Source organism: Lineus longissimus, chromosome 18 (assembly GCF_910592395.1).
Source record: "Lineus longissimus chromosome 18, tnLinLong1.2, whole genome shotgun sequence".
In the NCBI taxonomy this organism is placed as follows: domain Eukaryota; kingdom Metazoa; phylum Nemertea; class Pilidiophora; order Heteronemertea; family Lineidae; genus Lineus; species Lineus longissimus.
This window is the reverse complement of record NC_088325.1, coordinates 13,931,571-13,954,635: the sequence shown is the minus strand read 5'-3', so window position 1 is coordinate 13,954,635 and position 23,065 is coordinate 13,931,571. Positions and strand designations below refer to the sequence as shown.

General features: G+C 44.9%; 1 protein-coding gene across 7 annotated transcripts in view; it reads right to left on the bottom strand.

The window, feature by feature from the left end:
- The window catches only part of LOC135502065 (uncharacterized), a 49,100-nt gene that overhangs the window by 10,036 nt on the left and 15,999 nt on the right, over window positions 1–23,065 (bottom strand). For 3 of the 7 annotated variants that reach the window (XM_064794550.1, XM_064794555.1, XM_064794553.1), the window contains 41 exons: window positions 22,313–22,638; window positions 21,877–22,043; window positions 21,144–21,654; window positions 20,857–21,000; window positions 20,511–20,662; window positions 20,150–20,354; window positions 19,652–19,884; window positions 19,423–19,543; window positions 18,747–18,917; window positions 18,409–18,483; window positions 17,705–18,009; window positions 17,069–17,212; window positions 16,145–16,931; window positions 15,587–15,859; window positions 14,575–14,780; window positions 14,123–14,277; window positions 13,724–13,955; window positions 13,097–13,396; window positions 12,615–12,914; window positions 12,156–12,443; window positions 11,828–12,036; window positions 11,460–11,586; window positions 11,086–11,249; window positions 10,723–10,894; window positions 10,347–10,571; window positions 9,956–10,198; window positions 9,587–9,795; window positions 8,934–9,251; window positions 8,676–8,832; window positions 8,187–8,466; window positions 7,312–7,661; window positions 5,919–6,044; window positions 5,232–5,451; window positions 4,954–5,144; window positions 4,446–4,788; window positions 3,989–4,148; window positions 2,768–2,809; window positions 1,589–1,737; window positions 1,153–1,398; window positions 407–753; window positions 97–259 (listed from right to left, as the gene is read on the bottom strand). In XM_064794550.1, the coding sequence (XP_064650620.1) occupies window positions 97–259; window positions 407–753; window positions 1,153–1,398; window positions 1,589–1,737; window positions 2,768–2,809; window positions 3,989–4,148; window positions 4,446–4,788; window positions 4,954–5,144; window positions 5,232–5,451; window positions 5,919–6,044; window positions 7,312–7,661; window positions 8,187–8,466; window positions 8,676–8,832; window positions 8,934–9,251; window positions 9,587–9,795; window positions 9,956–10,198; window positions 10,347–10,571; window positions 10,723–10,894; window positions 11,086–11,249; window positions 11,460–11,586; window positions 11,828–12,036; window positions 12,156–12,443; window positions 12,615–12,914; window positions 13,097–13,396; window positions 13,724–13,955; window positions 14,123–14,277; window positions 14,575–14,780; window positions 15,587–15,859; window positions 16,145–16,931; window positions 17,069–17,212; window positions 17,705–18,009; window positions 18,409–18,483; window positions 18,747–18,917; window positions 19,423–19,543; window positions 19,652–19,884; window positions 20,150–20,354; window positions 20,511–20,662; window positions 20,857–21,000; window positions 21,144–21,654; window positions 21,877–22,043; window positions 22,313–22,638 (9,536 nt within the window). Of the gene's footprint in view, window positions 1–96; window positions 260–406; window positions 754–1,152; window positions 1,399–1,588; window positions 1,738–2,439; window positions 2,470–2,767; window positions 2,810–3,688; window positions 3,713–3,988; window positions 4,149–4,445; window positions 4,789–4,953; window positions 5,145–5,231; window positions 5,452–5,918; window positions 6,045–7,311; window positions 7,662–8,186; window positions 8,467–8,675; window positions 8,833–8,933; window positions 9,252–9,586; window positions 9,796–9,955; window positions 10,199–10,346; window positions 10,572–10,722; window positions 10,895–11,085; window positions 11,250–11,459; window positions 11,587–11,827; window positions 12,037–12,155; window positions 12,444–12,614; window positions 12,915–13,096; window positions 13,397–13,723; window positions 13,956–14,122; window positions 14,278–14,574; window positions 14,781–15,586; window positions 15,860–16,144; window positions 16,932–17,068; window positions 17,213–17,704; window positions 18,010–18,408; window positions 18,484–18,746; window positions 18,918–19,422; window positions 19,544–19,651; window positions 19,885–20,149; window positions 20,355–20,510; window positions 20,663–20,856; window positions 21,001–21,143; window positions 21,655–21,876; window positions 22,044–22,312; window positions 22,639–23,065 lie in introns of all 7 variants that reach the window. The other 4 variants (XM_064794552.1, XM_064794551.1, XM_064794554.1 and 1 more) reach the window with 4 other exon arrangements.

Here is a 23,065-nt window from a genome sequence, read left to right as displayed (position 1 = left end):
ACGTCATTTTCCAAACACTACAAAAGGTAACATCATCATATAGGATGGACTTTTGACAGAGTTGTATCAAATGTCGTCCCAATGTCAAAAACCCACCTTCTTCTGTCGCAGCCCCATCCTCAGCGACTTCCTCATCTGGTTTCTCCTCTTTCTGCTTGGTGGCGCTACCAGACCTTTCCTTGTCGACATTGTCCACGTTGCTGGGACGTTGCTTGGTGCTGACCACTGGAGTTTCGAGGAGGCTTATGTCCTCACCAACCTACAATGAAGACATCAATAGATTTCAGGGGTGGAGTCTGAGAGTGGCATAATCTCTTAATTTGGAGGGAGAGGCTAATTTTTCGGCTCGCTTATATTTCGGCCGAGATTGAACAAAGAGAAGAAAAATAGCGCTCACTACACGAACCTCAGCTACTTTATGGTAGAACTCCTCTGGTGGTTCGGCCCCCACCGCTTCATCAAACAACTTGAGGAAATAGTCAAGAGTGAACTGGTACTCCTGGCGGATGCTGGGAAGACTCCGGATCACGGTGTACAAAGTTGCCCCACGGCGGGCGATGGGGAAAAGTTCATCCCTGAGTTGGTCAATGTCGCCGAGGACACTTTGGGAATTCTTCCACGTGTCGAAACACATATCTTTCTTCGCGATCGAATTTGCGATGGTTTCCACATCCTGCTCGTTCCACAGAACCTTTGAGTCGACATTTTTGTAAATCTGGAGTTTGATGAAGGCGATCACCTGGACCAGGAGTGCTGGAAAGATGATAAAAGGTTAAAGGTATTCTCACTGGAAAACCTGCATCCTTAATTGAGAAACTCGACTACAACACTTTTTTTGCTGAACTTATTCATCAGTTCAAAATTCTGAAAAATTTTCAAAGCTAGATTTTTTGGGGCTGATGATGTTTCGTCATTTTGAGCAGAAATAAAAAAAACAAGTGAAAAAAGTTTTGTAGAATTTTGACAAAAATCCCTTTTCCCATAGCTGTTGTCATATATGTCATAGTGAAGATGGACAATTTCAGTGATTTTTCAAAAATTTCTGCATTTTCTTTTAAAAAATTGGAAAACTGGGGAAAATGTTCTTTGCAATCATGTCACTGCACAGCTGATGAGAAATGGCCAAATTATCAATCCGACAGTCATAGTCACCTTTGACCTCCTGTGCTGTCTGCAGCGCCAGACGCCTCTCAAGGTACAACTCGCGGCGAATTCGAGCAAACGACCGCGTCAGCAGATCATCCATCAGCGTCTCGGCAGACGTGCCATAGTTCACGACCTCCGTGGTCGACGCAACATCAGGACTCAGCTTCGGCTTCGGTAGATTGGTTGCAAGGAAAAGGCGGAATTGTGGATGGCACAGGATGCGACGGCCGCAGAATTTGATCATGCGTGGTTCTGGAACAGAGGAAAGATAGTAGATTATTGCATTAGGACAGTTTTCCAGTCCTTGTCTCCATTTATATAGGTGGGAGTTATGATCTGTTCTTTGTCTTCCAAAGAACAGCCTCCAAGGTTTTGAATAGGCAATCACTACATTTTGGAGAAATTCAGGTTTTCAAGTTCTTGCCAAAATGGCGGTACCTACCCTCATTTTCCTGGTCCTGAGAGCAGAAGTTCCGGTGATAGATTAACGGCATGATGTCACTGTCGATTTCCTCTGCACAATTCTTGAGGAGGATGTGACGTCCTTTCATGATGCTCTTCTCAATAGTGACAAGGAGGTGTGGGTCGGACCTGAAGCAAAATCACATTAAAAATCAGCACATGAAGCATTCTCCCCAGCAGACAGAATATTTAAGCATATTCTCTCTGCACTATCAACTTCCATGTTGGTTAAATAACAAAAATGAAGGTTTATTATAAAACAGTCTCAATCGAAATGTTTTGCGTGACTAGATGCCCAAGAAGTCTTATAATGAATAGATGGCCAAGTTGAAGCCATTCAGTTACCATGGCGGCCAATTCAAGCAGAGAGGGAATAAAGTAATCAAGAAATAGAGTTCCGGTCCTGCTGAGGAGGATGGAGATGAAGCATTTGAGGCAATATGGGGAATTGAAGTGAAGCGCCCTTTCCGAGGTCACATACCAAGCAAACTACAACACACAGCGACTATGAGGCCTTTCAATTACATGTTTTTGGACACACCTGTTTTCCCTCAGGCTTGATAGGCTTCCTTTGGGTCACTGAGTGTGCATTTGGTGTAAACAAGAGGCCTGATAAGGTTTTCTATAACCCCTGGCCTGGCTAGGATTCTACCCATCTTCAATGGGGTCAATTAGCCAGGTGCTACAGGTTCCAAATGGCAGGGATTTGAATCCACAACCTTAATGCTGCAGGTCTGAACACTACACCAGAGTATTCACATTTTCTATATGGCAAATATAGAGCGCAAGTCACAAGGAAGGAGCAAGGGTTTTAAGACTATGGAAACCTACTCATCAACAAATTCATATTCCCCGTCAAGACTGAAATCAACACAGTTGGCTAAGATGTTAATGTGGAAGAGATATTAAACACATGACACAGGACTGCAGATCTGCCGACGTCGTTCAAAAGGTGTACAATCTTGGACAAAATGGTGTCAAATTGCATAAGAAGGTGTACAATATGGAGACTTTGGAGACAATTCCATCCAATTTCAGTGTACAATCACTAGAATTAGGTGTAATGGCCCCAAGAGGTGTACATTGTACTCCCCAGTGTACAAGTCGGCAGGCCTGCAGGAGAAAGGATGACTACGGTTCTACGACATATTTATTATACCTCCAGACGGTTTCCTTCCCAGCCACCATGTGCGGGATCATGCTGTGTGTTGTAAATATGAAAATGTGCGGATTAGGATTAGTCCAATCAAAAAGGAAAACAAAACGGATTGTGTAATTTGGCTGAAGCATTGTCATGACTGGTGATATTTCTACTGTTTATTTCCTGTCCTTGGTTGAGTTAGATAGTCAGAATCTTTTTCAGGCAAATGGTGTGAGGTGAAGAAACTTGCCACGACTGCAACTCATTGAGGCGGAGTTGGGTTATTGAACCTCGATATGTGACTTCGATATCACCTCACACAAGGCCTGGTCTAAGCCAAATCACACAAAACGTTACAAAACTTGAGTTAACAAACAGGTTTTAGTGTAACAGGAGACATGCAACTGCATGCAGGACAATGTCAAAACAAAACAGGGACATGCACTAGTAGAACCATTCAAAACTTGTCACGTCAAAAGTTACATGAAATTTTTAAACCGTAATTAAAACAAGAGTTTAGACACAACACGGTGCATCTAGTTCAATTATCAGAACGCTGTGCACGAATTAACACACAATTATTAACAAGGGGTTAAAATTCCCACCGTCAATGAGTTTAACATACCATCTGCCAAAAGCAAAAGACGCATTAGAGCCCAATAGGTATACATGCTGTCAATGGTTATACAGGGTGGACCAAAATTCATCACAACATGGTGTGTTCGTTTAACAAGTAAAAATCAACGCCTTGAGGTTTGCAAGGAGCCAATCTGACCCCGAAGAGAAAAGACACTCTCTTATTTCTACAGATCTTATCCACTTGACATATTTAGGTCCACCAAGTATCAAGGAGTGGGCAGGGCGGGGGGCATGATTGTGGCATATTAAATTCTGCAACCCCAGTTAAGGCGGATAATATTTTTCATGCAATTTCTATACCTAAAAAACTTTGGTTTCCCTTCCCTGGATGAAATGAATTAGTGAATGATAAGATAAACTAAGTATTCTGTCTTAAACTTCAGACCAGAAGTAAGCATCTAAAACAGCCTTGGTTAAGTTTGTAGATCATTATGTCCAAAAACAAAGTTTTACATTGCATCATTTTCAAAAATCTTTTTTCAGGGACAGAGAACTATTGCCCAACAATATGCATGATTGCTAGATTTTGTTCCATTTACTGACATCAGCAGCATTGCAAATCTTAAATCTTATAAAAAAATTCTATTTCAGAAAACTGACCTCGTCTCCATGTCGAGTGTAATAATTCCCATGTCATTCACGAGCTTGTTCAGCCACCTTAACCAATCAATGCCCTCGGAGCATGGGTCGATCAAGAATGGAGGTCGTTGCCATGATGATACGATCATTGATGCATTCTCTATCTGCCTTGGACCAAGATCTGGAAAGAACATTTTAGTAAGATTGTATACTGGTTATTCCTTCACCCCTTCACACCAGCAGGCGCGTATAGACGTCATATTTTTCCGTGTTCAGGGACGGTTGACGTCCTATCCCGCACACACGGTACACCAAATTCGAACAACTCCAGCACCTAAACGGGTAAAGATTCACCCGTTCCAATCGTTTAAAATGATAGATAGTTACCTTAGCTATGCTCAGATGGCAGCAAAAGTCGTAAGATCGTCTGCTGCATGCAGATGATAATGATGATGAGTTACAGGACAGATTCACTTACCATTCTTCAGCCACTCGTACAGTTTCAGCTCCCCGACGATGAGCATGATCAGACTCCGCACATACTGGTTATATTCCTCCACCGTCAACATCGGCAACGACATATTACTCTCCGCATACTCAGACGGTTCCGTTTCCTCCGCGATTTTCTCCAGCTCTGTGGGAGAGGCTTTCTTCTTTTCCTTCTGATTGGCTGGTGAGTCGGGTTTCCCACCGGAGGGGTTTGGCGATGATCCTTTCGGCGACACAGGTTCCTTTTCTTCCGTGTCTTCAGCAGCTTGTTCCTGCTGGTTGCCATCTTGTTCCAAGTTTTCTCCATTACCTGAGCCTTGTTCTTCCTCAACCTGAAGAGATCAAAATCAAAATCTGAATAAGAACAACTAGCCTCTCTAGTGTGTAAAGTCAAGAGCCCAACATCACCATTCATTGGCATTACACAAATTTTGCCACAAAGAAGACAATAAATGGCCATAAGTGGCACCAACTGGACACCTCATCAATACACTAACCTTCTCAGCCTCCACTGCTTCCTCTTCTCCAGTCTCGTCATTCTTGCCTGAAACAGACTTCACCGACTCCGCCTCATTCTCCTCATCCTCCTCCTCAACGTCGGTTTCGCTACCAAAGAATGTCTCCGAATCTAACGGTTCACCGGTTGTAGTCGCTCGGGGTTCGTCGAGGGACCATTCAATTACTCGACCTACAAATCAAATACGAAGTTAGAGAACACATTTTTCTTAAATTGAGAAGAAACAATTTGACTCTGAAAGGATGTTTGACCACTCACCTCTGTGTGGGCTGATACTGTCGATAACGAGCGGGATTCCACGCTCAATCAGACAACGCGGCCAATGAACAGTCAGCATGATGCGGCGGAACGTGTAGTGGTACGGTCCGAGGTACGTCAGGAAGCCGGCCGCCATTGCCGTGGCGCCTGGGATGCACTGTTCACGTTTGGCGAGAGATCGGAAGATCTGTTGGAACTTCTTATGTTCTCCTTTGATGATCTAGGAAGAGGAGAATAAAACAATGAAACGCATGTTACATCAACAGAATCTAAATAGCAGACGTCTTCAATATGGAAGTATGAGGACAATGTTTACTTTTTTGAGTCGAGCAGACGTCTTCAATATGGAAGTATGAGGACAGTGTTTACCTTTTTGAGTCGAGCAGACGTCTTCATTATGGAAGTATGAGGACAATGTTTACCTTTTTGAGTCGAGCAGACGTCTTCAATATGGAAGTATGAGGACAATGTTTACCTTTTTGAGTCGAGCAGACGTCTTCAATATGGAAGTATGAGGACAATGTTTACCTTTTTGAGTCGAGCAGACGTCTTCAACATGGAAGTATGAGGACAGTGTTTACCTTTTTGAGTCGAGCAGACGTCTTCAATATGGAAGTATGAGGACAATGTTTACCTTTTTGAGTCGAGCAGACGTCTTCAATATGGAAGTATGAGGACAATGTTTACCTTTTTGAGTCGAGCAGACGTCTTCAACATCCTGTCCATCTTGATAGTTTTATCTTCCTGATCGTTTTTATCGATGGTCGCTTCCTCAAATCCCTTTGCAAGATCAGCGAGACGCACTTCAAGAGTCTGAAGAAGGAAATATAACATGAAAATGAAATGGCCAGGGCCATTGTGCTCACCTCATGTGGAGGAAAGATGGATAAAGAGCATGGTATTGTGTCATGTAGTGTTAGGTTTGATGTAGGTCCAAGCAATTACAATTTCCCCAAAATGGAAAATTTACAGTACATTCGACCTCTGTGACCTTGAAAAGTAGGTCAAATCAAAGAAGACCCGGGGGACACATTGAATGGTTGTTAGAATTAGATGTACCTATGATATAAAATTGGTGCCAATCGGGCAAGTCATTACTAGGAATAATGGCATTTTGAAGAATTTAGGATTTGGCCCCCTCCCTGGAGGCCAAACGGCAAATCAGATCGCACCAAACTTCAGTACCTGAGATCACCTGACCAAGGGGTACATGTGTACTTAATTTGTGATCAATAGTCATTGCAGTTAAGAAACGTGCCATAATTACGGCCTGACGGCCAATTTACGCCATTTGACCACTGTGACCTTGACAAGAAGGTCAAATTAAAAACCTGTGTGACATATACTGTATGGTGGTTAGATGTACCCATGATATCAAATTGGTGGCAATCGGGCAAGAAGTTAAGGAATAATTACATTTTTAAGGTTTTTGGATTTTGCCCCCTGGTGGTCAAGTGGTGAATCATATTGGACCAAACTTCGGTCCCTGAGATCACCTGACTAAGGGGTAAATGTGTACCAAATTTGGTGTCAATAGTCATTGCAGTTTAGAAACGTGCCATCGTTACATCCTAACGGCCAATTTACACCATTTGACCTCTGTGACCTTGAAAAGGAGGTCAAATCAAAAACCCGGAGGATATATGATGCACCTTTGCTAGAAGTACCTACCATATTTTTTTCAAAATTTCCCGACTACTATTAAGGGAGATATTGCATATTTTCACTTTTAACGTTTGGCCCCCTGGTGGCCAAACCATGAAACGAATCGGACCGAAACTTGGTCTCTAAGGTGTCATTACATAAGGGTACATGTGTACCAAGTTTCAACTCAATAGCTCTAACAGTTACGAAACGTGCCCTGCTAACGGACGACGGACGACGACGACGACGACGACGACGACGGACGACGGACGCCACGGTATGGGATAAGCTCACCTCTGCTAAGAGGTGAGCTAAAAAGGAATTTGTAGCAGGTTACTCCACTGTCAAAGGACTGAAGGCCAAACTGTGAATCGCCAATAAGCATGGCATTTCTGGGCCAAAATGCCTAAATGATGATGAAAATAAATAAACAAACCTTTCTCTTGTTCGCAAGACTGCTCATCTTGTGCTCAGCGTTGTCAACAGCTTGTGTCGTCTGCTCGACCTTGGCATGAAGAGGTTTCACCTTGCTGATCATCATACGATGATAACGCGCCACGCCCTTCACCCATCGCGACAACGAACCACACGCAGAGTTACTGGTCTTTCGTTCGAGGGTGTCGGGATCGAATGATGGCTTCTTCAAATATGACTCCACCAACTGGAGAGTGGATTCTGGCATCTGATTGTCGTCGAATGTCAGAAGTTCTTCGGTGAATCGCTCGAGATTGGCCATTTGTCGTTTAGCACCCTTTTGCCACGTTAAATCAGAGGAGGGGGATTTCACTGGAAAGCAAAAGAGGAAAGTTTTGTTAAATTTTTCTATTTCATCATTTTTTGAAAAAGTTTGAACTTTTTTGCTGGGGCAATATAAAAACGTGTGGTGGCTGGGAAAGGAAATCGAAAAAAAAATTATGGCAGGACGACTTTTTAAGTCAGGGGGGCCAACTTTCGAAAAACGAGAAAAAAAAATTTCCCCCAAATTTTTTTGTCATTTTGATTATCTGGGGGAGACTTTTTACCCAAAAATGCAAAATGCAAGAAAAAAATATTTTCTAGGAAAAAATTTTTTCTTCGTTTTTTGTTTTTGTAAGTGAAATATGACAGATATGCCAGAAAATTTTTTTTGGGAGAATTTTTTTTTTCTTCGTTTTCATAAGTCATTCGGTCCAGAATTTTGTTTTTTCTCCATGTCCTTGCCCAGCCACCGTAAAAACTTGACTGAGACATGTGGGCCGCATGTCATCTGAGATACACAGACTGCACTCCAATGAAATTTGTACCAAAAAATTATCAAAAGGAAAGACTTACAGACGATAATAATAGCAGCCATAAGATCCTCGATATCAATTATCGGCTTCGACATGCTGCGCAACTCTTGCAAACTCTCCGGGTCGATGGAGGTAATAATCTTCTTAGTATCCATGACGATAGCGATAGATTTATATACCGCCCTCTCGTGGGAAACTTGGTACTCTGGTAGGAGTTTCTTGAGACGCTTGATCTTGTCCTGTTGGACGCGGACAATCTTGACTTGTTGTTCCGTGATGGCTGTGTCTTGACCAATCTGGGCAAGAATACGAACGGTCCCCTGGAATGAAGAAGGAATCTTTGAATAATTTGCTCCCTCACACTATGAAAGTTTGAAATTATCAAAGTTACAAACATGACCATTCATTGGAAAGCTCTCAATTAGAATAGAACCCCCTTATGGTGCATTTGTGTAATGACTGATTGTATTTTGGGGTAAATCATACTCTTTCTAAAATTTTCTCAAAAACTCCCGAGATCTGAACTTACTGCTTTCCTCTCCTCTAGTACCATCTTCTCATGCTCTAGCTGTTTCCTAAGCCGCGTCGCCAGCATGTTTTCCCGCTGTATCTGCGCGAGGGCGCTCTTTGCTATGGCATGGTGATGATGGATGTCTGCGTGGCGAGCGTTGGCGAGGGAGATGAATCTGAAATAGAACACAAAATTATCAGCCAAATGTTTGAGGTGAAGGATTAGAACTTGGCTCAATTCCTTGTATTTCTATCTGACTTCTATCCAAATCCGTACCTCTCTACAAACTTCTCATAGGACGTGTTTGTGACGTGATTGTACTCCCCAGACGTGGTTTCCTGTCCGTCCTGCTGTCGGAGTACGATGTGCATCGTGGCCAACATGTGTGCGATGTTCTCGCGCTGGACCGGTTTCATCCAGTCAACGTCGAGTAAGTGGTAGAGGGCGTTGTCGATGAGCTCTGACTTGGACCAGTGAGGCATCCAGATGAAGTTCATGTTCTGCGTGAACTGCGGGTAGAGACGGCAATGTTTCTGGAGGTGGGAGCTGCTGTCGGTTGCGATGAAACAGATACGGAAGTTATTCCGTACAGTACTGAAAACAAAGCAGACGAGATTAGATATCATGAAGTAGAGCCACAATGACCATTTTTGCGCCAAAATTGGCCACATCATTCTGTCATACAAGTTTACAGAGGCAGTTAATATACAAACAATTGAAGAAGAAAAAATTTTAGAAAAAAATATTTTGAAAATTTTTGAAAAAGAAAGTCGAGAATTTCAAAATTTTTGGAAATTCTCGACTTTTTTCAAAAATTTCAAAAATTTTTTTCAAAAATTTTTCTTTCGAGTTTGAACTTTTTTTACCTCTTTTTTGGAAAAAAATAACGTAATGCGCGGATTTCTTAAAAACACTGCAAAATCACTTACTTCAGGAAGAAATCCCACGCGACCTCCCTCGTATAGGTCAACCCAGCTTGTGTGACCTCAGTCCTGATCGAGTTGATTATCGTCGTCTGCTCCTCAAACGAAAACAAGTGACTGATGGAACTTCCCGTCACGATGAACTCTTGGATGAAAACAAGAAAATCTGCATCGAGCATCTCTTCTTTGTGGATGAGGAACAGGATTTTGTCACCCTGGAAACAGAAGATTTTCAGAAACGTACCATTCAGCCCAAAATACAATCAATTGCAACAGAAACTGTATCACCAGTTGGTGCTTTTGTCAACATTCCTATTTACTAAATGAATGACCAACTTCTCTCAAAGCGATTTAAGATTTGTCGACTTTCCCTACCTTGACCCCAGCCTTGCTGTACGCCTGCACCAAGTCATTCTTGAAGTGATCGATCTTATACTCATGCGACTGTGCGATCGCACTCGGGTGGATTTGAAAGATCGTGAAGCCGCAGAGGTGAGCGGCGAGTTTGACGATGACGGACGTTCTCCCTGGGCAGCCCTCGGCGACGAGAATGGAATGAGCGACTTCGTGTGGTGAGCTGATGACTCGGGAGAGACGGCAGACATATTCGATGGTACTCTGAAAGTGGGACGAAATCAATCAACTGATGAAGACTTTATCTTTAAGAACCAGCCATATTTGTTTCTAGAAATTTGCCACAGATGCATTGTTGCCCAGCAGTTTCTCCCCAGCCCAGAGAAGCTCCTACTGCTGCTTCAAATCTTACCTTGTACAGTGACAGCTTGATCTTTGGCATGCCCTTGTTGTACTCCTCAACAGCCTCAGTAATCAGCGCCCGCATCTCGTGGATGTTCTTGACCGGTTTATACAGGTCGGTCTTGTTCTCTTGATCATCGAGATTCAAACGCCAGTTCCCTGCAGTCACGATGCCGGAATCCTCCTGTTTTATGCTGCTGAAGACTGGCATACCTTCATTCAGGATAAGAGAGACCTGAAATGAAAATAAAACAAGCCATGAGGATAAAACTTTAACTTTCTTAACTGTAGAACTTTCAACCCGAGCCCACTGATCAAACAGTTGGTGTCACATGATGATCTTGCCTTCTTTAATTGAGTTTAGGAAGAATTCAGCGACATCTTACATTTTCATCACTGGTGAGCTCCTTCTTGACCGCGCGCCTGAATGCTGTGTTGTACCTCTGGCTGTCAACTTCGTTGATCATGCGAGCACCGTATGCCCAGAAGCATTCGTTCTGCCACAGCTGCATCAGGGAGAGGCGCTTACAGCCAGGACGTAGGGACAGACAAAGGTTCCTGGAATGGAAACGATCACTTAATACTCAGATTAAAACATGCTGAAACAGTCTCAGCAGGTGGATCTGGATACCCAGGGAACCGATAGGCAGGGTCTCATCTCGGGGCTTTGGACAAATTTGTAAGAGTTAAACTTCGGCAGTAAAAGCAGCAGTCAAACAAGAGAACATATGATTTGTTTCAAAAGTTACCTGAAGATCGTCGATAGTGTCTTCATGTTGAAAACATAGTGCACCCTCTGAGCTATGGGGAGGTACATAGTGCGCAGCCTGTCCTGCAGCTCCACAGTGACCTTGACCAAGGTCGTCAGCAGAGTCTTCAACGCATCTTCTTCATCACGGACGACGTTATGACCCTAGGTTGATAATTATAAAGGAATGAATTGAGAGGGTATCACAAGGTTATGAAGACACTTGTACTCTTTGATCAGGATGAAACTCCTGTGTCAAGGTCCACTTGTAAATGGAAATGCTACTGGCACACCGAATCTCATACACTGGGTCAAACAGATGGGGATATGTACCTTGAGCAAGCACATGGAACAGTAAACAATGAAGTAACTTACCTTGAGTTTGTCGTCATGAAGTCCAATCTGAAGACCAGGCATGTTAGTGAGATGAACTGCAGACGTCTCTGGAGGAATGAAGTGGGTGTGAGCCAGCGTAGAGTAGATCGAGTTCAACTCGTTGCCACTGAAAAGAAGACAATTGTCTCAGACCCAAATCCAGCCGTTTTGTTACCAGGATAGAATACGATGGGCTACACCAGCCGCTCTGATGAACTCTGATGAATTCCGATCAACTTTTCTTCAAATATTTTTCAACTGGTATCTTAATTTTTGCGCAAATTTGTGTCATTGGTGTCGTCTGCTTTGGGAGAATGAGAATGACCGGAGACTTCAACTGCAGGGAAACAAACTGGGAATCCACATACCTTGGGAAAGGACAATGCAGTATTGCAAAATGTCTCAGAAGTCTTGGGCTCATTTTTGGTATGCTTGCCGTCGCTTGAGGGTTGATGGTCGTCACGTAGCAGACATTCTTGACATATCGCCATGAATGGTTGTGTGGGCTGTAGAAGCCGCCGTCATCGATGTGCTGACGGACTAGTTCCACAGCAGTTTGGTTACCATGCTCGTCAGTCTGAAATCAAAAGGGAAGGATTCAGTTTGGTATGAAAGAAAAAATTAGCAAGCTGATTTACAAGGCAAAATGAGGTCAGACCAAGTACTTGATGAAACTTTATGCTACAAAATCCGTACCTTAGCAAGATTGAGGTCGTCGACCAAACACATCAACCTCTTGTTGCCTTTTGGGACGTACGTCCTTCCGTGTTTCCATTCCAACCGCTCATCAAGTCTCTGGTACAGCAACCGCGCAGTTGTGAACCGGTTGGTGTTGATGGATAAAGCGAGGACTTCAGCAACTTCTCCGGAGCAGACGGTTTTGATGCGGTCGATCACGATGGAGGACTTTCCGCAGCCACGCTCTCCGACGATCATGACCGGTTTGCAGTAGTCACTCAGGAGGCCGAGAAGGTAGGAGATTTGCTGGGAGAAAGGTTTGATTCAGTGAAAGTTTTAAAAATATGACGTTACATCAACTGAGACAATTTTGAAGAATCTTGTACCTTCATTTACATGACAGGACACTATTGGCCACAATGCCAATCTTTGACAAATGCACCGCTCTCCGTGCCCATGGACGAAAGTAATACCTACCTCGGTATCCACAGTATGCACAAACGCATCATAGGGAATCCCCTCATGTACTGGAGCTGTGTACGCTGGTACGGTATCAGCCCATCGGACAAACTCCTTGCTATCTGGATCGATCATGTAGTCAAACACAGTGCCATCTGGTGGGAACTCGACATACTCCTCGAACGTCTGCCTCCACCAGCTGCTGAATGAGTCACGGCAGTCGACCTCGAGGGTCCCGGCGAACGCCCACACAATGGCAAAGCCGAAGTACCGCTCGTATTCTTCGACTGAGAGGTCATTGAAAGGTTGGACTAGGGCCTGAAAAGAACAGTTCAGGGAAGCTTTAAAAAGTAGATATATCATTCTACAATGGCTGTATAATCTATGGTAGAGTTTTCCAGGTCAATGAGTGCAACAAATCTGGGTTTTATCAGGAGTGATTTTTGCAATGCTCTCGCTCAAAGTGCTTTAAAGTACTCCAATCTATGTGCTTGACTCACCTCAAATAAAGTGCAAAATGTCGCAATGATGTTGATCTCCGAATGTTGTATGACCCTCTTATACTGTGGCAGCCCTTTAGGAGCCCCACCCAGCATTGGTGGTTTGGTACATTGAGTCAGGTAGTCTAGGACGGTGTTGATGTAGATCTCGCTGAGTTTGTTCACAATGTCCGAGTCCTGTTCCGGGCGGTTTTCCAGCCATTGTGTGAACATGATGCCCCAGCCGACGTCTGTGTGGTCCATAAAGAGGACGCCTGCACTGGCCATCAGGGAGGGACTCATATCAGCTATCGAGTCAGTCTGTAACCGAAATGGAGATGACTGGTTGAAGAAGGGGCAATAATGTTGTGGGGGGACTTGATTAGCTGTGTGAAGACCAACAGCAACACCTGGTAGAGAGTGTCAGAACATGATATTTGAAGGAGAGGACACAGACATCAGCCTCAAACTTAGGAACACTAAGGCTGCACCCAGCCACATCTGCTGATTGGCATACTCTCACTGCAATCAGATCAGGCCACAAGATGCTGATGAGAAATGGACCACCTTACTGCCTTTCTAAAGACCAGGCAGTGCGTAGCCCTGATAAAGATCTCAGGGATTGGTACTCAAACAAAGTGTTCTCACCTCCCAAATGAAGCGTAAGGTCTCTCCAACTGCCAACCTTTCGTTGTTCCCAAACACAACGGCACCAGGCGATGCCAGGACTGACTCAAGTATCTCCATCTGACCTGGGTCAGCCTGACCATCCAGCTGGATGATCCTCATGGAAGGCTTCGCGTTGAAGGCAAAGTTATTCGTGGCCGGCTGGACGCAGAATTTACGGACAAGCATGGGGAGTAGACCATCCTTCCATTCTCTGGAAAACGAGATAGTGTGAGTAGGTTGTCAAATAACTACAGTTCCAGGACTTCTGTTGGTTTCTTTCGCCATGAAGTATTACAGTATTAGTTTGAAATAGTAAACTCAAAGACATATTGGCAATAGGCGTCATGTTCCCTGTTCTATCTGGACACTTCAACTTACTTTGATGAGTCCATAAATCCGAACAGCTCCTTGGATTCGACAGCCTTGGTGAATACACTCTGAACGCTGATCATCTTCCCTCGCTCACGCTCTGCAAACGCAAAGGTCTTGATCGCTTCACTTTTGCCACATGCTGGTGGACCGACAACCAGGATCTGAAAAGACAAGTGTGGACAACAATATGACATACAGCCTTTTGCTTTTAGCTTTCAGGGTGTAGTTGACAGGTTCTCTTCTTCTGGATTCGGAGTTTTTGAGACACACGCCAGACAGTCTGCCAGATTTGGGTAACGACGCCAGCTGTCCTAGAGAGTTTCACCAGAGCCCCAGAGCTTTGTGGTCAGGGTGCTGTCCTTTGGCCAGTTTTCCACTCTATCCTTCATCAGTCAGCAAGTCTGCAACACACAGGTCCCCTTACTGTTGGTAGTTTGAAAATTGGATTGAATACTCACGGTTTGATGTGCGACATTCAACTGGGAAAGCTGTGCCACGCGAGACTGGAATGCCGCGCCAGGTAGAAGTCCAAGGTCGTGCGTTGCCAGGGCGATGGCATCCTCAATATTCTCTAGTTCTTGTTTCTGCTGCTCCTCAGGTGGTGTACCAAACGTCTCCGGGCCGAGTGGGAGGGAAACTACAGGGGTATTCAGATTGAAGGTTTCTGAAACAGGAGGACGGGTTTCTATAAGACGGGACTCAGAACTTCTAAGATCTTGGTTGTCACGGAATGTAACGTGGTTTTCTGTAGAGGAAGTACTTGGACGTAGAGATTGATTGCGGTTTTCTCTAAAATAGGACAGAGCACGATTTTCTTGAAACCGATTGAAAGGTTTTGGATTGCGGTTGAGGAAAGGAAAGGAGCTGAAATCTAACTGGGTGGTCGTCCCAGGGCCTCGGACCGGAGCAGACAGGAAATTTCCCATTGGGAGGAAACCGGAGGACTGGGTGAAGAATTTGATGAGAAAGTGCGAGGTTGCAATAGATTGGGACCGGGTTATTTTTGGGACTTCGAAAGCGCCTTTGGCGAAGGTAAAACGACGATCTTTGTTGTGGTAGGGTTTGGGTGAAACGAGGGATTCTGAAATAACACAAAGTAAGCAGGCGATGTTTCATTTGTTATTCTCGGTTTTGGCAATAAGCAAGGTCGGCGAGATGCATGACCACAGGCAGATTCCTTGGTCCAATTTACTTACCAGGTTTGAAAATAGCCAATGCAGCAGATGTTAGAAGGAAACAAATCATTGTTAGTCTTGGTGAATAACATGAGAAAAAGATGATCTGAAATCAGTTTATTTCACACTTTTCAAACACTTAGGTAGATAATAGGACCAGACATTTGGACAATGTTGGATAAGGTTGGCTAGTATCAACAGAAAACAGGATAAACTTTGTTATACAGACAATGGGCCTCCAAGTGAATTGGGTAAGATCAGAAAAAGTCTGTAAACAAACTTTGTAACAACGTACCTCTGATTGACATATCTCTGCTCTTGTTCTGCGACTGTGAACTTTGACCCACAGCCTTGACCTTGCGATTATCGGACGCTCCAGTCGACGTCTCATCATCGGCGCCGCCAAAGAGTAACGGGATCTCGACATCGGGCCAAAGGTCATTCAGGAGGGTGCCGAAGACGGAACTGTCGCGCTGTTGAAGGCGTGGCATGAACGTGTTGCGGAGAGCCGTAACAAGTGCTTCGTCTTCATCCTTGATCATATTCTCAGGGATATCGTCGCTCTGACCTGGAAGAAACAATCTGACGTAAAGTCTTCGTCCCTTGGGAGAGAGTGAATGACATTACCTTGACCTGCTGCATGAACAGAGGTGAAATTATAAACTCTTATGATCAGACAATTCAAAATAGTTCATGACTATAGTTGTTTTCAATGACTTCAAAGAACATGAACCAGTCCATTTCGAAGGAGTTTTATGGATGCCATCTCAAAGCTCAGTGGCTTTTATTTGCACTAAGCTGAGGTGCATTTTATACTAATTTGGCCAAAGAGTTCGATTTTTTAACAACCTACCTTTCTCTTCTTTCTCTTGTTCTTCCTTCTCATGCTTCTCATCCTGACCCTGATCTTCCAAGTCCTCCTCCTCGCCATCACCCTCAAGGATCATCAGCTGCTCGGCAGCCTCTTGTTCCAGCCTCTTGCTGTAGAGGGCGTCCAAAACCGCACCAGCCTCAGCAACAGCGTAACGCAACGTCTGCAAGCTCCAACCATGCGCTCCTTCATTCGATTCCGACCCCAGCTTCACCTCTTCCGTAATTGGCGCATTCGTCCCGAGTAGTTTTCTACAGATGTCGTATGCTGCGACGACTTTCTGCGCCAGCTCACGCGCCTTGAAGAAACCTTGGCTCAAGAGTAACACTTCTACGATCAAGTTGATGTCCGGCTTGACAACGGAAACCGTCCTGAACTGGGATAATACAGTACTTGGAATCAAAGCCAAACTGGACTTGAACAGAAGCAGATTCTCCGGATTGCTTGGCGTGACCTTGATCCCGGAATCCAAAACTCCAAATATGGCCCCGTTTGGATTCAGCTGTACTTCGTCCGTCATGAGGTTTGCGGCGTTCTTCCCCGCCCGCATGGCGTCCAACACCGACGTCATGAGTTGTGCGAAGACGCTGAGAACAGTTGGCTCGATGCGGTTTAGGTTATTGAAGCAGGCCCAGCAGCCTGTCAGAGCCATACCCTTGAAGATGTCATGTAGCATGAAGCTGTCGACTGCCAAGGAGCAGTTGAATAGATACAGGGGCTGACCCAAGGCGCTGCTCAAGTCTTGGACCATGTTCAGCTTTGGGCTGCCCTGAAAACAGAAGTCAACACCATGAAGTATCTGCCTTGAGAATCAGTAATTTGTCAAATTCTAAAAAATCTAAGGACAGTTGAATATATCTTTAACTCTCTCGACAAAGTTCAAGATACAGCATAGAAAGTACTTACTGCTGGTCCAGTACAAAGTCCACCCTGGAAGTTCTTGACTGCCTGGAGGAGGCTGAGGTTGGAAGCCTCCGACATGCGGCTGATGGACTCTCTGACACAGCTCCCCATGTACTCAAAGCCATACTCAAACTCTGTGTCCATGCACTGAAAATTACAAAGACTTACATTAATCTGGTCATTTGTTTGTTTTATTCTTCAGGCCTCGTTACCAAAGAGTCAGTGGTTCTCTCATAAAACGGTACTTCCACATTGACTACCGTAATGGCTGAGTACCGGACGGTCATGACGGTAACTTCTCGAAAAATGGGTGCGCCCTATAGTTCGGTGCGCCTTATCTGTGGATTTTAACTGAGAAATCAAAGGTGCGCCTTTCACCTTTCCAGAAATGGGGCGCTGAGTGTCCGAAATAGTGATGTCATAAGGGGAAACTAGGCCTTATGGTGGAGGGACAAAGGAGATAGTCATGGTTGACCAACACACTTGAATGCCTTCAATGACGGACAAGGGGGAAAAAGTTAGTTCCAATGCAAGCCACCAATTTCGGGAAGCATGTCTAGTAGAGTGCACCCTTTAGTCAGAAAAATACGGTATTTACATCTTACAGAGGCCGTCTGAAAGAATGGCAACAAACCATACCTTGATGAGAATGTCCCTCGACTCCTCCACAAAGATATACTTGAGCTGCGACTGCCAATCAAAGCTGCCATCCAAGTTGTCACTATCTTCTGCCGCAGCCTGTAACCGTAACAGCAGGTCCCTCTGGTGGGCCAATATGGAAATAACATGACTGATCTTCTGAATCTGACTCGGGAAGAGCATCAGGCGCACGTCGGAATTATCGACGGCTTCTTCGACTTCTTCTTGTTTCGTTTCGATGGAGGTGAGGATGTCGGTCAGGTTCATGGTGTCGAGAGGTTCGGCTGTTGCTGGCTCATTAGGAGCTGTCGAAGAGAAGAATATGGCGTCAAAATACCAATGATAACAAGATGAGAAAACTCCAGGACGAAACCAGACAATGCATTTTGACACATTTTCAAAACATTTCAAACTTTTGACTCTGCAAACTCTACCTCGCTACAGTATAGATTTGAGCTCTGAAGACAGGGACAGAGTCAAAAGGAACAGGATATGCCTCAAACATAAAACGTTCCAAAATTTCATTCTACCATTCACGAAAGGACAACCTGTGATAAAGCATCAGTGACGAAACTACAATTTATAACAAAACTAGAAATGGACACTGAAATGAAACTGTGTTATTGATAAGTTATCAAGCAACCTTAAACCACCAAAGCGACTTGAACTGAAAGGTTAGAAAAGCATTTTCTAGCAAGCGTTACCTTGCGTCTCTCCGGGGGTTTGCTCCCCAGACCTCGGTGTGTGTAAAGAAGGTGCAACGTTTAAATTATTTGCCGCTGAAAATGGAGAAACTCTCGAAAATAGAAAACGCTTGCATTATCTTGCACTGAAAAACGACCAAACCACTGGAAGCGTCTACAAATCAGCCAGATACATATCAATTGAAATTGGCCTACAGCTTCATGTCTGACAAAAGCAACTGTCATGACCATTCGTTGGAAAGATCTTGATCAGATCTCTCTGGTCCTACCCATCACGTGACCTTATTTGGTGTAAATCTGGCATTTTATGAAATAAGCCGTCATTGTCAATAACTTACCGGCATCAGTGGAGCCCTCTTCAGGGATCGTCGCCTGCTGATTATCCAATGTGAGGTCATACATCGAGCCCTTGTTTGATGCAGTCTTCTGGCTCCGGCCCATGATCGACTGACTCTCTGACATCGTTTCGCTCTTCTCCTTTGATAGGCTGAGGTCTTTTTGTGATGTGACTAGACGTGAGGTGAGACGAGATACGTGAGGGTGCATAAAGCTCATTTCAGTTTCGTGGAAAGTGACGTGAAATGATTTTCACAAAGAGTTTGTTTTGAGGCCTATTTCTACGAAAGTGTTTAATGCTGCGTATCATGCATGAAGCCATTCTTAAGCCGTATGGTCAATGATACGCAGCATAAAATGCTTATGTGGACACAGGTGATCACAGCTGCACGTGTAATGTTGAAGTTAAAGTGAAGTTTCAGCCAACTAACTGTATTATTATCAAAAGATGTTGCAATTACAAAGTGAATTGTGTTATCTCTGCCGTGCATACAATAAGTTCAATCCTATTAGTGTTGATTCATTGATGTATATCACAGAATGATATGGCCCAATTTTCAAATATTCTTGTCTGTTTTCCTTTAACAGGCACAGTTTTGAATGTGAAAGCCTCAAATAGACAAGACAGACGCCTTGATGAAGGACCACACTTTTGGGTGAGATCGCCCACAAACCTACCTTCGCTCGTGGCCCTAGAGCCAGCTTTCTCCTTCCTGGTGGTCATTTCCTTCTCTCCTTCAAGACCCTTCAACATCAGCACCGTGGCCTTTAAGGTCTCATTCAGCTTGTCAATCGCTGACTGAAAAAGATATAAACAGATATTGAAGTCTCTCTCTCTTTGTGACCTGATGCCCAAAACATCACATGGCGACAAGTAGCACATTTGGACAACGTGGCCCAGACGTACCTGAATCGCCTCCTTATTCCCGCCTTCAACGTCCGCCAATGCCTGCTCAACCTGCTGTGTCATCTGAATCTGTGTGACCAGGTAGACGATCTCAGTCACGTGATCAAGCGTCCATGATTTTGACTCCCTGTCCTCGCGAGCTGGCGCTTGCTCCAAGGCAGACTCCTTGCTTTTCTTTGACTTCTGGGAGTTCTGAGATTTACGCTCCTGTCGACTAGCTTGACGACTTCCAGCTAGAAGTAAAAGAGTACTTAAACTGTAAGTAGGTCAGTTCCGAGGTGAGATTAAGTTACATGAAAGCGCTGATAGGGGTCTCTGCTATCTCACAGAACACCAAAACTATTCACAATTGTATATGAGTGACGTTATCATCACTGAATCAAAGACAGCCCAGGTCCCTGATCATGCACAGTAGCCACCTGAAAACAGGTCAAGGGGCGTGACAAGATGAGTGACAAGGTTTGTTTTGATTGAGCAACAAGGCCCTGAGGTACATACGTTTTGATCCTGGCTTGGAACCTTCCCTCTGAGACTCCCTGGAGGGGACAGAGACTCTCCTGGCTCCAGCGCTGTGGATCTCACGCGTCTTGGGCCGAGGCTTCTCCAGACCCATGGCTGTGCTGAGCTGGACCTGGAGGGAAGTCTTCATGGCTTGAAGCAGGAGGGGTAGCCAGGATTCAATGTTGCCTTCACACAATACAGGCTGGAAAAAGAAGTTTGTTAATCAGGTAGGCAAGAACGGAAATGCACTGCTCTAGTTTGAAACAACAATGCAATTGACTACGAGAATAAGAACTGAATCTCTTGATGAAAGTTGACCTTATAACCATTGTGGGTATCAAGTGAATGCGACCCTTACCTCGATAAACGAGAGCTTCTCTCCCAGGGCACTCTGCACTCCAGTTATCTGGAAGTTACATGTCTCGCAGTCTTCCAATTTGTCATAGATGAGACAGCCAACATTCTCCAGGAGCTTGTTCATGTACAGGTTGACCTGGTTGATGTCATACCCTGCAAGGAATTCACAAAAATACAAATCATTTTCATGCAACAGGGCTAATGCAACTCTTCTTCAACACATCTTCAATGGACAGGAAGTAAAACCTGAAGGAATTGCTCACTTTTTCAATTCCACTGCAAGATGGCACGTTCCACTGTGATATGGAGAGCCAAATTCCACAGCGATATGGAAAACATTCACTCACCGTTGCAGACAATGTGTAACACATCCTCCATTGACAGGAAGTAAAACCTTGGGAATTTCTGCCTCCTCCTCTCCAGATGATTGAGCAGCGATCGACGACAGTGCTCCAGTAGATTATTCATCTTCTCGAGGATAACCAAGATGTCTGCAAAGAGAATAGGAAAGTCAACATCGGTAGAAATGTAATGGACAGACACATGCAACTCAAACGTCAGGATTTAGGCCCAGTAACGCCAACCTCAGCCAGCATTGGTATCATGAATGAAAAGCAAAGAAAACAAGTCTTACTTTTCCTTGAACAGCACTGCAGCACATTCGGATTCTTCTCCGTGGCTTTCATCAACAGCCGAAAATCACGATTGATGGCTGAGAAAACTGTTGCATCATGGGACAGGCTCATCTTGACGTCAGTGCCAGAATAAATCTCCTCAAGCTCTGCCCACTTTTCTTGGACTTCCAACCAGACGGCAAGGACTGCCTCGATCGTCTGCAGACGTTTCTGCCATTTCATGACTTCGTCGAGGAACGATCCCGCAGCGCTGCTGCTCTGCATCGCCTGCAGAGACACCTGGTGGTTTTCTAGCTCATCAAAGATCGGGTCCGTGTTGGTGAGGAGATGGATCTCAGTCGTGTCCATTTCCATGTTGGCCAGGGACGGTGGCAGGGATGCGATACTGGCCCGCCTGTTACGGCTATGCCCGCTCTGATTTGACACACGACTGGTGGCACGGGCGTTGCGACTTGGCCCAAGTTGTTGGGACTGCTGTGACTCGGAGGCTGATTCACTTTTGTTGTCAGGCTGAAAAGAGATGGAATAGGCATCACAATAGCTCCCAAAGGAATGTTGTCCATGAGCATGATGAAGTCTATGGATCAGTAGAATTTGGTGGAGTTTTCAAATGGGGCATGTACAGGGAACTTTCAAGCAATGCTCGGAGCTCAAGATGATAGGCTGACTTCTACCTTATGACTTATTGTTCCGAGGCCAAGGATTCCTAACGAAAGGGTCAAGTAAACTTACCACTCCGTCCTCCTCTGTGGGTTTGGCCTCAATCACCTTCGTCTGGACGTGCTGCCGCATTTCAAACAGTTTACTCAACCAAACTTCCTCGTAAAACTTCAGTGAATTTTCAATGCTGAGGTCCTTGACAGCTCTCTGGACGATAGCACGAACATCTTCAACATGTTCTTGAAAGAAAAACAACACAGTAAGCATTCAATACAGGCAAAAAATTTAAACTCAATTTTGTAGCATGAAGTTGTCGGTAGGAGTGCTATTCACACAGAGATCGGCACAGCTTGGATTCAGGTCTGTTCTTTCCCGCCATGTGCTGTCAATTGTATATTGAGAGCTACGCTTGAACTTTAGAACATTTGGAGGCTATGAAGAAACCTGAGCAACGTGTGACATAAGGTAGAAGGAAACTGGAGACTCCACAAAGAATAAATCAACTTACTCTGTAGTCCAAGACCCAGCAGCTCTCCAAACGTCATCCTCTTCAGTGTATCATTATCAATCTGGAGGGCGCCACCCGTCACACGAACCAACTGCTTCCAATGGCGCGTCCTCATGGCCGGGTTACTCAGATCGTCCACCAGGGGGAGCGTGGCCTGGATGACCTGGATGGACTCGTGCAGACCGATGTAGACGTCCCAGGTGAACGTCTCGTCTGCGAGACTGCGTACGATCTCGAGTTGCTTTGCCGTCTCCTCCCGCAGAAATTTCATGCTGAGTTTCTGCCAGCGGTGGAGCTTCCATTCGCTCTGTTGTTCGGTGATCATACTGGAAATAAACAACAATCAGATGCACGCTAGAGTGTGAGGCTGTTTTTGGTAAAGAAGTTGGCCGTTTGATGAGTCTTGCCATAGACCCCTAGAGTTCTGTGGCCAGGGTGGTGTCCTTTGGCCAGTATTCCTCTCCATTCTTCATTAGGGAGCAGGCGAAGTGCCCCAGAGCTTTGTGGCCAGGGTGGTGTCCTTGGCCAGTATTCCTCTCCATTCTTCATTAGGGAGCAGGCGAAGTGCCCCAGAGCTTTGTGGTCAGGGTGGTGTCCTTTGGCCAGTTTTCCTCTCCATTCTTCATTAGGGAGCAGGCGAAGTGCCCCAGAGCTTTGTGGTCAAGGTGGTGTCCTTTGGCCAGAATTCCTCTCCATTCTTCATTAGGGAGCAGGTGAAGTGCCCCAGAGCTTTGTGGTCAGGGTGGTGTCCTT